This window comes from Amborella trichopoda, chromosome 7 (assembly GCF_054954075.1).
Source record: "Amborella trichopoda isolate Santa Cruz 75 chromosome 7, AtrichopodaSantaCruz75HAP2 v2.0, whole genome shotgun sequence".
Classification (NCBI taxonomy): Eukaryota; Viridiplantae; Streptophyta; class Magnoliopsida; order Amborellales; family Amborellaceae; genus Amborella; species Amborella trichopoda.
The window spans coordinates 3,038,429-3,055,496 of record NC_142342.1 but is presented as its reverse complement, the minus strand read 5'-3'; the positions used below and the strand labels follow the sequence as shown (position 1 = coordinate 3,055,496).

The following is a 17,068-nucleotide window of genomic DNA, read 5'->3' as shown; positions in this document are numbered from 1 at the left end:
TGCGTTGGTTTTGAAGATTGGTTCAAAACACATAGGTGAATACTAGAAGTACTAGAGCGTACATGTCACATCTCCATCCTCGTTTAATTCTAATAAATCGTCGTTTTCTTGCGACATAATTATTAATTACTTGAGTCTCAGTGCACAATACTTGTCATATATGCCTTCAATCGCTCCAATGAGTGTACAATGTGGCTTTTACATTCCGGCCTTATAGATCTTTCCGTCATTTACATTTACTATGATATGGGGTGAAGACAAATTTTATTTTTACTAAATAAGTGTTTTGATGTGATGAGAGAGAATGTTTGTTATGAGGGTTAGATTCCAACTATGGTCCCTTCAATTTAAAACCACACATGCCACACAGACTTGCACGGGTGAGGTATCCAATATGTTTGTGTACCCATTGTTACATAAGTCGCATCAAAAAATGTGATCCACTCCTCTATGCATAAGTATCTCAAACCATGCCGACGCTATGGGCATCATTGTATGGCGATGACATTAGGGGTGGCAATGGACCTAGACCAGACTGGGACTGAAGGGGTAGATCCGATCCAGATTTATGTAAAGATCAAAAAATGGGACCCGACAGGTCTGATCCAGGCTTAAATCTTGGACCGAAACACTATTCAGATCAAGGTCCGTATCCGAGACCGTGTCCAGTAATATCTTTCGAATCTCAATATATAAAATATATTTGAATATAGTTACATACATAGATATTTTAATTTTTGGGTCAAGTTCAGGTTCAAGTTCCATACTATATTTTCAAGTCAAGGTCGGGTGAATTTAGGTCCGGTGGGATCTAGGTATAGGCCCTATATCATTTTTTTGGGTCCCAGTTGACGCGTGGCCACCCCTACCAAAATACAACTTGAAAAGCCAAAACATTTCATACTCCCCAGGGAGCACGCTATCCATTTATTCCCTTGGACAAAATCAAATGAATGATTATTTTCATGATCCCAAATTTTGGGGGTGGGGATGTAGCCTCTTCAACCAATATGTTATAATCAATAAAAAAAATTCCAAATCATTCTCTAGGGATTTCAAAAAATTTAAAATATTGCATAAAAACCGTCCAATTTTTCAAATGCGATATCTTAGGTTCAGAAAACTCAAAATTCAAAATTTTTTTTTTTCTTTTTGAATATAATTATCTAGGGATTTTCAAGTAGTTCTCAAAATTTCAGATCAAAAAAATCTTTCCAAGTTAGTCTTCTACCCGAGGGAGCAGGTGTACAGTGCGCTCGCACGAGTGCATGGCATACGTGCTTACAAGATGACTACTTCAATAACCACACAATGTGCAAATGCCTCCACTCTAGTTTTAAATGAAATATTCGGATTTTCTAAAGGGGGATTTGGATGGATCAAGTAGGAGTGTTATTGGCTAGCATTGATCACGACTGAGTGAAAAAACATTCATTTTGTTCCGAGGCAAATGGGGCTTATTGTCTGTGGCGTTTCTCAAACACGCAGGGTTCGATTACAGACACACAATTATAGAGCGGATCAGTTCCCAAATTAGTGTGTTCAAATATTAGAACTAGTTATGTTTAGTGGTCCAATCAAACTGCAGCATATGAATAACAGTTCATTGAAATCTAGTGTTCTAAAGCCCGACTATCTAGATAAGGAATGGCCAAACCAGATCAAAATCAATGGGTGGGCGATCCAAGTCCCGGGTCCCCCCATCACGGAACTTCCCAATATTAAGTTTTTAATCATTCATTTTTTCTGATTCTCAAGCGATTCAACGGATTTGGATTACCAATTTGGGCAATCCAAGCAGGTAGAGTGGATTACCTAGTTGATCAGAATTTTGAAGTACAATTGAAATATATAAAAGAAATGGCAGAAGATATTTGAAAGAAAGGATAGCAAGGGATTTCCCCTTTCATGTATACATATAAGGATTATAAATTCCATTTCTGAGATGAGATTCTGAAGAAAAGGATGGTGCAAAACTCAAACGAAGAATCAGCCAGGAAGGGATAAAATTGAAGAGTAAATAACAACGAAATGCTTCACATTCTAAGGCGCGATACTGAGCGGGCATGCCTGTATCCTTTCAGGGCAGGAGTGATTGAGATCCAGTGATCAGAATGCTGCCCATCCGGAAGCTGTGGTTTTTGCCGAGGCTGATCCAGCTGTAGAAGGCAGGCTCCTCTGCAAATGCAACCGTTAGAATGCTTCCCATTCAAAACTTCATGCAATCAGGACTCGTATGGGTGTGTTTATGTTTGTACAAGAGAGAGATTCTTACCCATCAACGCATGAGAGAGAGAGAGAGATTAACCTAACAATCCATGGGAGAGATATCTTTACCCATATATGTAGCAAACCATGCATGATTGTGAGAGAGAGACAGATCTATACACAGCGTGTGTGAAAGAGAGAGAAAGGGAGACTACCTATCTAAGCATCACAGAGGCAGATTTACCTGTCCATGCATGTGTCTGTGAGTGAGTGAGAGAGAGAGAGAGATTTAACTAACAATGCATAAGAGAAACATAGAGGTTGGCTGATCTATGCAGAGATAAACAGAATTACCAATCCATGCATGAGAGAGAGAGAGAGAGAGAGAGAGAGAGAGAGAGGCACAACGGTAGCTTGCAAGCCTGCTGCATGTGTATACAAGCCTGCGTTTACATGATCAATCCAAATTCAGCTCCAATTTGAGATCAATCCAAGACCATGTGGTGTAAAACTCCTGGAAATTTCAGCCAAACATAGCTGAAATTTTCAGTTAAAACTTTTCTTTCCTTTTTTCTTTTTTGAAATGAAATTTGTGGCTAAATCTTCATCAACATTTTTTTACTAAAAGATTGGAGCCCCATTTTGGTCTTAGAGGGCAAATCCAAGAACGCCATCTCGTGGGCTTCAGGAGTCTGACCATGCTCATGGCGACTGGAGCACATTTTTTACAAGATTTTCAATTTTATGCAGGCCTATGTACATCTCCTTGTGACATACGTGATGCAAGGAAAATTCCGAAGCCGATAGCCTCACCAAGGACGGATGCAGGAACTGCACCGCAGAACTTTCCGGCACCTTTTTGCGTTTTGGGCCCTGGAGGATTTCTTTCCGCTTATGGACATTACACTGGACACACAGCATTTTTCAAATGTATAGAACTTCTTAACAAAAAAACTTTTTCTTGGTTTTGTACAGAGCACCCGATCAGTGGGCTGCCACACCCTTTTTGTATTACAATTTTAAGCTTAATACAACCGTGAACACACTAAAGAAAAACAATTCTACATCACACAACCAAAACTGTTGCTAAAACCAAAATTTCAAAGAATAGAACAAACCATGGTAATACAAAAAGAAAAATAACATGCACTACTGTACTTTGGGACTAGGAACCAGGCCTCAATTGTCATTTGCAACACTCCATTCTGGGTTTGAATCTGATAGCTGACGTCCCCCAAAAAAATAAAAGAGAGATTACACACCATGGTAGCATCCTACTACACCTATCCAGGTGATTCCCATCCCTATACACTCCTCATCACTACCTCCTAATTTTCTTAGAGGGTTGTCAACTCCATAGGTGGACTACCTATGCACCTCTCCTTTTTCTTGAATTACAATGAGTTTACTCCATATCACTACTTTTCTAGTTTCTAAGTAAATCAGCAAACTCCAATTTCACATAGTTGTACAAGAAATTAGGGTCCTTCACATTGCAATAACCAACTGTTTCCCATAAGCTAGGGCTTGGACATGGAACCCACTGGAATCCTATCACCACATATCCTTTTATAAACCAACTCAGCCCCCATTCCCATTTACAAACCAACTCAACCCCCATTCCCCAACATAAAGACAATAATGGGAAATAAAATAAAATAAAATACTCCAATCCTAGCCTAATTTGCCAATAGGACTTTGGTCGCATGATAAGACATCAGCTTTTACTGAGGGAGGTCAAGGGCTCAACTCTTGAAAGTTTTGTCCCAATCACCAAAACAAGCTCGATACCCTTCTTTGAATCTTAGGCTAGTTCCCTTTCTTAAGGCTTCATTCCCAACTGGCTATAGCACCCTAAGCCCCAGAAGCACTAATAGGCCCACTAAGATCCATGAGAACTCTCTTTCCCACTCCCTCCACTTTATTTCCAAGCCACAGCCTCAATCCTCCTAACTCATTTTCTTTTGACAATAGACAAAGATTTCATTGACGACAGTTAAGGGGGGAGAAAAGAACCACATCCCCAAAACCCTAGCTCCCACTCCCCAATGGGCTAAAGCCAACTGCTATGGAATTCGCTTCCCCAAGAAACATTACAAAATTCACTAAAACCCATATTGGTATTCATTCCCCTAATTTCTCCCAAAAATCACTATGATCCCTAACAAATAACTAACTCCACCCTACAACACACATTTCAGAAGAATCCCCGAACCACCTAAACCTCTTCATTAATGAGACATCATATTGTAACATAACCACAAATAGCAGGCATTTATCCCCAAATCAGTCACTCCACCAGCCGACAAGCCTCACTTAACTCACCAAAAGGATCAACAGTCCCATCCTGAGCTATCCAGACACCCATCGGACTAACTTCATTATTCTCTCTACTCCTGAAATCAACATGCCTAACCCCATAAAGGCTTGAAATGCTCTTCACCTACAAAACATACAATGAACACAACGCATGCCAACCAACTTCCAGGTTCTTTTGCTAATCATGTTCATGCGTGTGTGCACACACTAGTGCAGAGTAAGAGTTATGAAACTGACAAGACCAGATAACTGCAGCTGTCCTTAAAATTTCAGCAGAGAATATCTAGAGAGAGAAAAAATAGGAGGAAGAAGCGAACCTCGATCTGAGAAAGAGTTGATAAGGGATCCACAGTTTTTCGAGCGCTATCCTTTGAATGACCAGAACCCATTCTAGCAGCAACAGGATCATTGGGTGGTGGTGGAAGAGGGGATCTGATCTTTCCAGACCCACTTGGAGGTGGCGCAAGGCTCAGTTTTGGTTTAGTGATGCCTGAACTGCCTCCTGAGAGACCAGCAGCAGAGAGCATGCCAGTTCCAGTTGACGGCTTGTTCTTCACATTGATTCGGATGGTCTCTCCTTCCTGTGAATAATGCATATGCATCAATAATCAGGATACGTATCGATAGTGAAAAGAACCCAGTCAAATAAGTCATGCTTTCTTTCTTCCTGTTCTTTTCTTTTATAAGGTCATAAGGTAGAGAGGATTGGGTGAGAAAGAAAGATAACAAAGAACTAAAAGAAAGAATGTCACTTCCATCTAATAAATGGTAAGAAAGACAACCAAAAAAAAAAAAAAATGAGAGCCCAAGACTTAAAGAAACAACAAGAAAAATTTCCATATATCTCAAATACCAAATAAACAACTGCACCTTTAGCTGATACTAGGAGAAAAGGAAACCTTAATTTGGTATTGTGCATGCACTCGAATCTCATCCAGTGATTTGCAGTGTAGTTTGTCACTATGTCTTAATATTGACTTGTTTATATTTTTATGCCAGCCAAAGTAAATCCAATGATATGTCAAATTTACAAGTATTTTTCAAGGCCTGCAACCAACTCATAACCTATCAAACATTACCAACACAACCAAAGATCTGGATAACTCAAGAATCTAAACTCCACCTAACCTTGTTCAAATGAAATGAAGCACCTAGATGTTGAAGCCTTGGTTACATATACAAAGCAATAACAAGAACCTAAATGGGGTCCACCAAAATAGGAAAACCCTATCCAGTGTTACATTGATGCCAACACGTGTGGTTATCTAATACATATTGGGGTGTCAAGAATCTAAACTCCACCTAACCTTGTTCAAAGGAAAGATGTTGTTACCTTGGTTGCATATACAAAGCAATAACAAGAACCTAAATGGAGTCCACCGAAATAGGAAAACTGTATCCAGTGTTACATGGACGCCAACACGTGTGGTTATCTAGTACATATTGGGGTGTCTAGCAAGTGGGACAAAGAGCTAGTACTTCTCCGATATGTCCGTCCAATATATAGGTCAAATATAATATAATAAAGATATCTAATCACATTGAGGTGTTCGTAGATTTGACCACTTTTTATACTTCAAGTACACGGTTCCATCCCCATGGGTTACGTTTTATGTTTTACATATTGAGTAACTTGATAGTTTGGATAAGGCTCGGATGATGATGATGCACCTTTTTCTCATATTGACAAGCTGATAGACTACACCATGCTCATGTACGACGATAGGTGTTCAACCCCATGAGCTTGCTTTTTCATACAGTGTGTATTTACATTCTTAATTGAAAAAAAAAAAAAAGAAGAACTCAACAAAAGAAAGGTTTAATTGCAGGATTAGAATCCTGGACCTTTTGAATTACAATGTGAATGTTGGCAAAACCACATAGGGTGTTGATACGTACTCCAAAGTTGATGATGTCAGCATACAAATATCGACTCATATGAATACGCGACACCAAGCCAAAGGCAAGGTGTCTAGGTAACAGTAATCCTAATGGAATAAGTCCAACCATCCGGCACTCATGATGATGCCATAAGTATATTCATGCATAGAAAAATATCTCCAAGCAACAATGAGGCATGGCAAACTAACTAAATATTGACAGGAGACGTTCTTTTTTTTATTTCTTCCTCTGACATGCAAGTTTAGGCAAGCCTAACTGTCTTTGCCCAAAAGGAATAGAGAATCCACATCAATAAGCAAATGTTATAGAGCTGTACTGTAAACAGAGCTAAATGAAAATTCATGATACAAATGGTGAGATACAATCACAAAAAGAGATACAAGACGAGCTGCAACGAGGAAAGAAAGTAAGTTACAAAAGAAGCAAGATTATGAGGAAATGTCGGAAGATGCTGCACCAAAAATGGTCTAAACCACTAAAATTGCGAAGGAAAAGAAAATGCGAGAAGAAATGAAGCAGTACCCCATTAACTTAGATAAAAACATCTCCAAGAAGCATACATCACTCAAAAACAAGCAGTCATTAACATGCGTTTAATCCCTCAAAGTAACAGTTCTACAATTCTATTTAGTTAGAATTCAGAAATGTAACTCTTTTTTAAGGGTTTTAGTTAGAAATAAAACTCAACATAAAATAACATCAAAATCTGCAGAAAATGGTCTTCCAACACGAGAGGTCCGAGGTTCTCCACAAGAAGTTAGCAAGATGATCATGAGGATTTAGTTAAATACCATCAAATTCCGACTAAAATACAAAAGGTTGAGTCACAGTAAGTGGAGGATAAATCTGATGGACCAAGGAAAATTATGGTGCATTTGGGATCATCAGTGCCCAATGTGATGATGGCGTAGGATCAAGGGAATGCAACATGTTAGAATAGGACATAATTTTTAGTGGTGGATTCTACCCTCTCCAACACCATCCATCATTTCATTGGATGATATTTACCCTAATGGATAATGACTTCCAAAGCCCCTTCGAATTTTTTTTTTTGGGGGGTAAATGATTATAATGCACTTGCCCCACAGAAAATGTACCACATACAGATGAAATTCAAAACTGATACTTGGCCACGAATGTGGCACCCTGATACGCAACACTTAAGCTCTGTACTCCAAGCATTTACATTTTGCTATACATGTGTTACTTTTTGGAACAAAAAAGATGTCAGACTGAAATTTAAAAAACCATTATCGATCCCCGAAAAACTTTTAAAAGTTAAAAGCCCATTTCAAAAAAACCTGAAAGTTGAAACATGCTATCCTGGTCCTTACTAACTTCTATACACCTCAAACCTTCTTAGAAATTTGAGAGCTATAAAAGGATCAAAATTGTCTTTATAAAAAATTGTTGATTTGAGAACAAACATATTTAAAAACAAAAAAAGGGTCGTAACCCAGTACTAGTCCCGCCTAAGCAAGGCCCAGGTAAAGGCGGGCTGGTGGGCTGGAAACGATTCTAACCTTTGGCTTGGGCACAAAGTGGCCACTCTCAAGACTTGAACCCGCACTCTTGCGCTGGCTACCCGAGCCTTTTACCATCACTTGGTGAGACGGCCACTAATTAAAAAAGGAAAGAAAAAAAAAAAAGAAGCAAATGTTTATGCAATCAAATTATAATTCTTTTTATGGTTTTGTTTCATTTCCAGTCACACTCAAAATATCGGAAACCCATTTGAGAGTTCAATTGCTGCATTCGCAAATAAGAAGTAACATTTACTTTTTTTATATTTTTCAGAATGCATATCTATCATGATATAATTGTCATCATCTTTGCAACAATTAGAACATTTGGTCAAAGTATAAAGGAACACCTAATTGAACCCAAAGGAAAAAATATATCATAATTTGGGATTAGCTAACAATAAAAAGAAAAATTGGGGGAAGCGGAGGGAGAATGGACAACCATGGGCAATACGGCATCCCTAAATCCAACAGTATGAGTAATACAAGAATGCCCGAATGACAATCAGGCAGAGGTTAGGGCATATAAAAGCAGTAATTAAAATACAATTTTATAGGCGGGGCATTAGATGCCTCTGTTTGCCCTTGGCAACTTGAACATATTTTTGAGCAAATTTCCTATCTATGCAGGCATATTTCCACCTGCTTTCGACACACATGGGAGAGGCCAACTCTGGTGCAACTCCTTGCCAAAGATTAAGCGACATCAGGAAACCACACAGGAACCATTTTGGTACCTTTTTGAGCAGTGGTTCGGAAGTTTTTTTAGTTTTTTGGAGATTCTTTAAATAATGTACAGTGTGCTTTCATTAAGCCCCATTTTTGTAAAGATTCATTATGAAGAGAGCACCCCGATTGTCGATTGCCAAATATTTTTGTAATCATTAACTTAAAGAAATACAAATGAAAACATTTCAAATAAAATAAAATAAAACGGAGAAATGAGGCAGGAACGCCACTATGAGATCTAGAATGAAATTTACGACATGGGAAGAGTTGAAAACAAGGGAATAGTGCATCTGAGGGCAAACAACCAAGGAGAATATGAGGATGTCCATTAAGAAACAAGAATGTATCAAAACAATGACGTTTCACAAAATTTATCAATAACTAAATGTCTAGTGTATCATGGATCATGTGGTATGAAATCACAATAAAATTATGTCGTTGGTTGGAAAAACCACGGAATTTGCAATACCTTGGGGTCTAATTTGGAGGGAAGTTGAAGGAGTTAGAGTAGATGAAATGAAACAATAATGGAAAACAACAGCTAACAGAAAATTCCTTACAGGTAGGCTAAGGGCTTCATTGAGCAGGACACAATAAAATCTCTTGAAACAAAAACGTTCATACTTCCATTAAAAACCCACAGCCACATAGAAATGGAAGGATTATTTAAAGTCAGCCAAGGATAGTTCGATACTTTGGCATCCTTAGTGATACTTGCAAAGTGACTGGGGCATAAACAAGAACGCCTTGATGAGTTTGAGGGTCTTATTCCAATTTTACTTGAGTCCCCTGAGGTAGATGGTGAGTCACTAAATGTTATCAGATTCGTTCTACATGTGGTGACGAACCACTGGAGAATGGCTAATATTGTGGAAGATCTACCAGTCTAACTGAATGAGCATCCATAGTCATCTAATGAGATGGCATACTCTTTCCACAGGGTGACTTGGTAGAGAAACCCTATTTATCGGGGACAATTTTCACCTCCTTGACATCGGTTTCCAGCATTTGTCCTTTGGTTTGCACTTGATTTGACATAAATATATATTAACAGCACTAGAGCTTGTTAACTAAAACAAAAGAAAAATACATATCAATGTCCACTGAAAGGCATCATCTACACATCAGTGAAATAGTCAGAACAAAAACAAATCAGAATCAGGTGACACGAATTTCATATAACATCATATAACACGCATCACAAGCCCATTAAAAATCGAGTTCAATCGGGGCCAAATAACACATGGTCTTTCTTATTAAGTAATACCTTTGGGTGATGATTATGAATCATCTAGACAATGCATAAAAACTAATTATCCATTGTTTTTCACTTACTGGACTAGTAAAATAGACATATCAATGCAAAATTCAGAAAGCATTTGCGCTTGCCCACATATGCATATTACAAAATAACACTCAAGACATCATATAAATTACCCATAAACCATATATATACAAATTTCAAGGAAAAACAACACACGTGGCGAAAAACATGAACCTCATCAAAATGAACCAGAATCAAATGACCCAACAGAAAATTAGCCACAATCAATACCAAATGACTAGTTTTTCCCCTTCTTTTTGGAGTTTTTAAGAACAGTTAAATAGCTTTCAAGAGGCCCAACACACCTTCAACCTATGATTCAAAGCATTCATCAAAATTAACCAGAATCACATGACCCAACATCAATTTAAACAGAATCAAAAGCGATTTCCCCTTTTTTTTCTATTTTTTTTCTGGGTTTTAATGAAATATTCAGTTTTTAGGAGAACCAACATACCTTCAACCTTTGATTCACAGCGGGGTGAATATCAATGTGACTATCATCACTCTCCTCGCCACTTTCTCTCTCATTCTCCCTCTTCACATACTTCTCATGATCCGATAAAGCCACATTGAAATCGAATGCCTCATTTCTCTCTGCAAATCCGAGACCAATAAAAGCATGTTTTCCACTCCCATCTTCGATCTTCAGAACAAAGTATCTAGATGAATCAAGAACTGTTTCAACTGAATTCTCTCTCTGGCCTGGAAGAACAAAACAAGCAGCAAAGAGCTCGCATGTGTTGGGGTCTTCGAGCCTGATCTCGCACCGATCTTTGCAAGACACCACTCTCAATCTACCTGACCAAATCTTATCAGATTGGAGCCATTCCCCACATTTATACCCACCACTGGTGCTTCTAGGTGGGATTTTGTACACAGAGACTTCTCTCACTACGAGGAGGGTGTGCTCTAGGGATTCCTCCTCCTCTGCAAATGACATAGTTAATCAGTGATTATGTCAATTGGGGTCGCAGGGAATTGATAGGAAAAGCTCTCCTCTCTCTCTTGTTAGGTAAAAAGGATTTGAAAGGATCTCTCTCTATCTCAGTTGAGTTGCATAGATTTGAAGGAATCTCTCTTTCTCTCTCTACTGGGTTGCAGAGATTTGATGAAGAGATTTGGCTTTCTTTGCGTGAATTGAAAGAACAGAGAGCTGCCCTTTTCACATGGAATTTGGAAATGGATATATATTGGATCTGTCGATAAAGATTGGGTCTCCCTTTCACTCTAAGAATATTTGATCGCTCTCAGAAAAAAATTGACTCTCTGTTTTGCACATAAATATGGGAACCTAGAGAGAGAAACTTAGATTTATCTTCTCTCTCTTCAACAATACAACGGGGACACATAAATATTGTAACCTAGAGAGAAACTAAGGTTTAGTCTCTCTTCAACAATGGTGAATTTATTAGGTAGAAGGATTTGCTGGATCTTTAATGAAAAGATGGAGTCTCTCTTTTCACTCTAAAAATATTTTATCTTAGAGAAATAAACTATAGAAACTAGTCTCTTTCTCTCTACCTCTCTTCACAATTGGGGAATTTATTAGGTATATAGATTTGATTGATGGGTTTCATAGTGGAAGGGAAGGTTTTGATGAGAAAAAACATTTTTTATTAAGTTATTATATTTAGAGAGAGCAGGGTTGTTAATGGGCTAGATTCCAGGTTGGCCAGCCCGGGCCGAAGCCTGCCATGAAACAATGTACGTAGACCAAGGACCGATCTAGGCCCAAAAATTAGTTTCAACTCGATTAGGGTTTAATGTTTACGGTTTAGGTAATTTGTATAGAGCCGAGGCTTTAAACAATCAAAGTAGGGGCCACCTTTGAATAGTGCCCACAGTTATGGTTTCAACATGAAAATCTTTGTAATAGCCTTAAAATATATTTTTATCTTTAATTATCAAATTTAAAACTTCAAAAATAGTGCAGATCAAGCAAATATATGAAAACTTGAAAACCTTGAAAATTAACAGTTGAAAAATATATTATTTCCAAAACTTAAAATCTATTTTTGTCTCATATCAATGTATCTTAATGTCGAGATGATCAATTTGAGGATATTTTGACATCAAAACAACCTCTTCTGTGAAAAGTTTGAGGTAGGTTAGAGCCTCAACTCTATATAAACTTTTCCCAATTTATAAAAAGGCAAGCTTTCTATGCTTCCCATACACCATAAAACTTCTATACTTCCCCCTATCCACCCCTCAATCCTAAATGGATGGCTTAATGGCCGGAATCACAATGTCACCCTCTATACCATTTTATTTTTTATTTTTTTTATATAAAACATTTTAACACCAAAATTCGGACGTCCAATCCTCTCTTAAACTCACACCTATAAAAATAGATTAAAAAAATATTCCTAATTAAATAAAATGAGTAAAATGCCCTTGAAAATTTTACGGGTATTTTGGTCATTGTATTTTATTAAAAATGATTTCTAATATTTTATTTAGATGCACCTCATTGACATGATGGCACGTACTAAATTTTATAGTCACATACTTAGCAAAAAAAAATTAAGAATAAAATACTATGAGACGTCAGATCTAAGATTAAATAGTTAGTGGCTCACTATATCTAATTTGACGGCTGGATCAAGGTGGAAGTATATATCGTCTATGCTATAGAGAAAGCATAGTGGGTCTCCAGAACTGAAAAACTGAATTTCTCACATGAAGATCACCAATATGCAAAAATATAAATAAGCTTTAAATTTTGAAAATAACATTTCTTAAAGAATAATTTTAGACGGTCAACTTTATTTTTTTTTTGCGAGACTACAATTTTTTGACGTCCATCATCATAATGGACGTTTGATATGTCAAGGAAAACTAATGTAGTGCCACATCCGCTAACACTCAGCCCACTTATTTTCAAGCCCGTGCCGGCCCGAGCCAATGCTGGCCAAATTAGGCTCAATACTATTTCGGGCCTAACAGGCCAAAGCAATGCCCGGCATGTGGGCCTTTACAATGCAGCCTGAGCCTAGCACAAAACAGGGCCCATCAAAGAGCCCTTGGGCCCGCATGGGCCCGTTAAAAGCCCTGAGGGAGAGGGCCGGTTTAAAGCAACGCGTTGGACAAAAACATAAAGTTGAATGATTATGATATCCTTGCCTAAGACCTAAGCAATTGAAGATACTGGGAAACTACCATGTGACCTTTTTTTTTTCTTAAATATTTTTAATGTTTTTTATCAAGTTTCTATGGATGACTAAAGTAACCTCGAAATCTTTATTCAAATGTGCTTTCTGAGTTTCCCTTGAATAAACATGGTTTCATTTGTTTAAAAGATTGAGCATAAGTTTTGCTCTTTTATATTTATATTCATTCTCATCACCGTTATTCGAGCTTTATTCTAACTATTTTGGGTCGGAAGCTCCACTCTTTTACATAAAAGTGCATTTGACATTTGAAATTTTTGGGAGTGGGAGGGATACTCCCACAAATTATAGAAGATTGTTCTTCTGTCATTTCTTATGGAAAGGAGGTATTCTAAAAATAAATCCTTAAACACTAAAAATAATTGTATGAATGACGTCTTTCCACTTTATAGCATCCACACAATAATATTAAAAACATTTAACTCCCACTTGTATAAACCCTCACTTATCAAACACGCCCTAAATGGTCCAAATATATAATTTTCATCATCATTACTATCGTCCAAAGCATAACTTTCGCGTAAAATTGAACGAAGGAGTTGGCACTCTTGGCTTGTGGAATTTCTTAAATTTTGTTGTGTGGTGTATATTGAGTATAGACATTTTTAACTTTACAGCAAAAAATTCTGAATATTAAGTTAGATAAACTATCATTAAAATGGCCAAACCATGATAAAAACTCTTCGAGGCAATCATATCAATTAATTTAACAACAAAGAGGTCATCTCGAAAAAATAATTTCATTGACTACTTTGTTAGAAATACCTTAAATGCCCATTCTTTAGATTGTGAAATTTAATAAACATTTGGTGAACCTACCCCATTTAAGTTGTATAGGCCGAATGATGTAAATGCCCATGTCATGGGCTTCAAACGGGTTTCATTTTGTTTCAATTGAGTAGCCAAATGAAATAATGGAACTTTTTTTTGGTTGAGTAAGTGGGGAGAGGGCCCCATTTGGTAGGAATTGAGCTTAGGACATAGAGCCTAGGCACTTTTTTAAAAACAATGAAACTATTTGCGAATCACTAACGTACAGGTCAGGTGGTGAGGATGGTGGGTCACCACAACATGAAATATTGAGCTCCATTCCTACCTTAAGTTGGGAGCGCATACCCACTGAAGTACTCAAAAATTTTAAAAATCTATTGTTTGAGATTTAAAATCCAAACCAAGTGATAGAATCCTTGTAATTTAGCCCAACTTATGTTACAAGACAAATGACCTAAACACCTCTACTAAGGCTCATTTTATGCCCTCTGTTTTTTAACAAACCACTCGGTAATGTGCTTGAATCAAATGATCTTACTAAAATAATCACATTATTAATAAAATGTCTAAAAATGATTTTTTGAGGTGGTTTGGCTCTCACGATTTCCCCTCTTGCTTTTCATAGAGCGGTAACAATGATTAAGAACCAAAAACCCACATTTAACATCCACCAATAAAAACAACGATAGTTAATTGTGCATTGAATAATATGGATGGTAATGAAGGAAAATTTATCAAAATACCCATGAGATGACGCCAACATTTTTTAAGAATGCCGACTTTTTGTTTATTATATTTGGAGCACCCCGTTCATGTGTAAATTTGAAGCTTAGGGTTCATTATACCTTTTGTTTTTAGATCCCTCAATCTGAACCGTTGAGCTCACATGTCCGCAAGATCTATCTCCCGAGTAAAATACTAGCATGCGTGCAAACACGTTGACATACGGACTTTGGAGAGTAGAAATAACAAATTCCAAGCCAAATGAATGACGGAAGTTGGAAGCATGTCCATAATAAATGATACCCCAACAAGGAATACTTCAACTTGTAATCTTATTCACTATTATTTATCACATACATGAAGAGAATTGAATGTATTGCCTGGTGGATCTCTTTTAAAATATGGAAACTTATTAAATTACATTTAAGATTTTAATTATTCGATATTGTGGCAATAACTTTAATTTAATTTTAAATAGTGTGTGGTTTCAATAAGTTAAGGCGCACCTATAAATTTTATCATAAATATAATTTTGATATAAAAAATTATTACAATGGCTTGAGAATCTATTTTCTTCTCTAGTTATATAACTTTAAACTCAAGAAATAGTCCAAATCAAGTAGATATATAAGCGCATGAAAATCTTGAAAATAGAGAATCCATATAATGTGTTGCAAGATACACCATTTTGTGGACTCGAAATCTTTTATTTATTTTTTCATATTTATACATCTTAATGTCAAGATGATCAATTAGAGCGTTTCCCACATCAAAACAATATTTTTTAGGTGCACATTTAATTCTATGTTTTAAGGTTGCAACCTCGTAGAAACCTTTTTTTTTTAAATACTATATTATCTTTTAATTATTTTTCAAAAAGCCCTTGAAATCACATCGGCAAAATGATTTGTAAAATAAAGGATGAGGTTTCTATAAGACTTGGGCTTTGTGAAAACAAAGTAAAGCCTCACCTCAAATCCTCATCCAAAAAGTACTTTTGGTGACAGAAATCGCTATGATGGCTCTAAAACCAATTTCCAACATTGTCAAAAAATTTGAAACTCGATAAATGATACAGATCTCGTGGATTTATGAACACTTATTTTTAAGGAAAAATGGGCGGTGTAGATGATTTGTTATGATATACACTATTTTTAAAACTTGAAATCTTAAATTTTTCGCAACCATAATGGTCAAGTCAAGATAATCGATCTAAAGGTTTTGCAATGCTCAACTTGCAAATTTCGATAAATTATGAAGTTAGGATTTACTTATTTTGACAGGGCTGCAGCCCTGTAAAACCATTTACCTTTGATAAATTTACCTTCAAAATATAATGCAAAACCCACTTATTAAGAGCATTTTAACATGAATATAAATGGGGGCAAATGTGTAGTACCAAACAAGGGAGCATGGACCACAAATAATCCTATGGATTTGGTAAAAAAAAGAAGAAAAAAATGGATCTCAATCCCAAGTTGTACTTTTGGCTTTATTGAATATGCATTTGACTTAAATGTTTTTTTAGGGTATTTTTATTAAGGAAAAAATTTGTATAAGGTGTCAACCTTATAATGTATGCGTAGGGTGCACCTAAAAAACCACTAGAAAATGTTGTTTCTATATTGAAAAACCCTCAGATCGGTCATCTAGACCTCGAGATTCAGACTTCGAGATTTATAGACATATAAAAAAGGGACTTCTAGTCCTAAAAATGGTTCATTTTCTAACACATTACCTGCATCGTCCATTTTCAATATTTTTAAGTGCTTATAGATATGTTTGATAGTCACATTTTTTGAAACTTTAAATTTCGTAATTGGGAGCAACAATATATTTTCATATCATTGCAAGGCTCTACGGCACCGAAGCTGTATTTTCGGTATAGTTTTGAAGTGCACCTTACTTCACTAGTATAAAGTTGATACCTTATACAAACCTCACCTTTTTATTAATTATATGTCGAGTTTAAAATGCATTTCGGTAGTAAGTCGTCTTCGCCTCAAAGACCATGGTACCTCAAATTCAAAATTTATAAAACATACTTTGAATCGAAAAAATATTTGGTGAATCAGGTGACTCATGTTCCATTTTTCACCACATATCCATGGATTTGAAGTTCAAAAGACTACAAATATATTGTGATCCTTGAAAATGGAATAGCTTAGGAAAACATAAGAAATAGATAATTTTTTAGGGCTAATTTTATTTATTTACTCTTTTTCAAAATTGTGTTATTTTAATACTATTTATTCTTATTTTTAAATGCTTTTTAATCATCAATTCAGCCCAATCTATATTGCCGATTCCAATGGTCCGACATGGATACGTGGGGCACCGGTCTGCCCCACCGATTCGGGCTTTAAAACACTACCAAGAGGGGAGTGTGAATA

At 36.6% G+C, this 17,068-nt stretch overlaps 1 protein-coding gene and 1 long non-coding RNA gene across 2 annotated transcripts; one reads left to right on the top strand and one right to left on the bottom strand.

Annotated features, from left to right (window-relative positions):
- Positions 1-260: 260 nt before the first annotated feature.
- Positions 261-4,369, top strand: LOC148781183 (uncharacterized). The gene is made up of 2 exons (XR_016059469.1): positions 261-645; positions 2,959-4,369. It is a non-coding gene; the product is annotated as an uncharacterized LOC148781183 (long non-coding RNA).
- On the bottom strand, positions 1,874-11,257 carry ABCI18 (non-intrinsic ABC protein 4). Its single transcript, XM_011629807.3, has 3 exons — positions 10,463-11,257; positions 4,845-5,108; positions 1,874-2,178 (listed from the first exon to the last, which is right to left on the bottom strand). Exons 1-3 carry the CDS (start codon positions 10,946-10,948, stop codon positions 2,110-2,112), a joined length of 819 nt encoding a protein of 272 aa, XP_011628109.1. The 5' UTR covers positions 10,949-11,257; the 3' UTR covers positions 1,874-2,109.
- Positions 11,258-17,068: the final 5,811 nt, after the last annotated feature.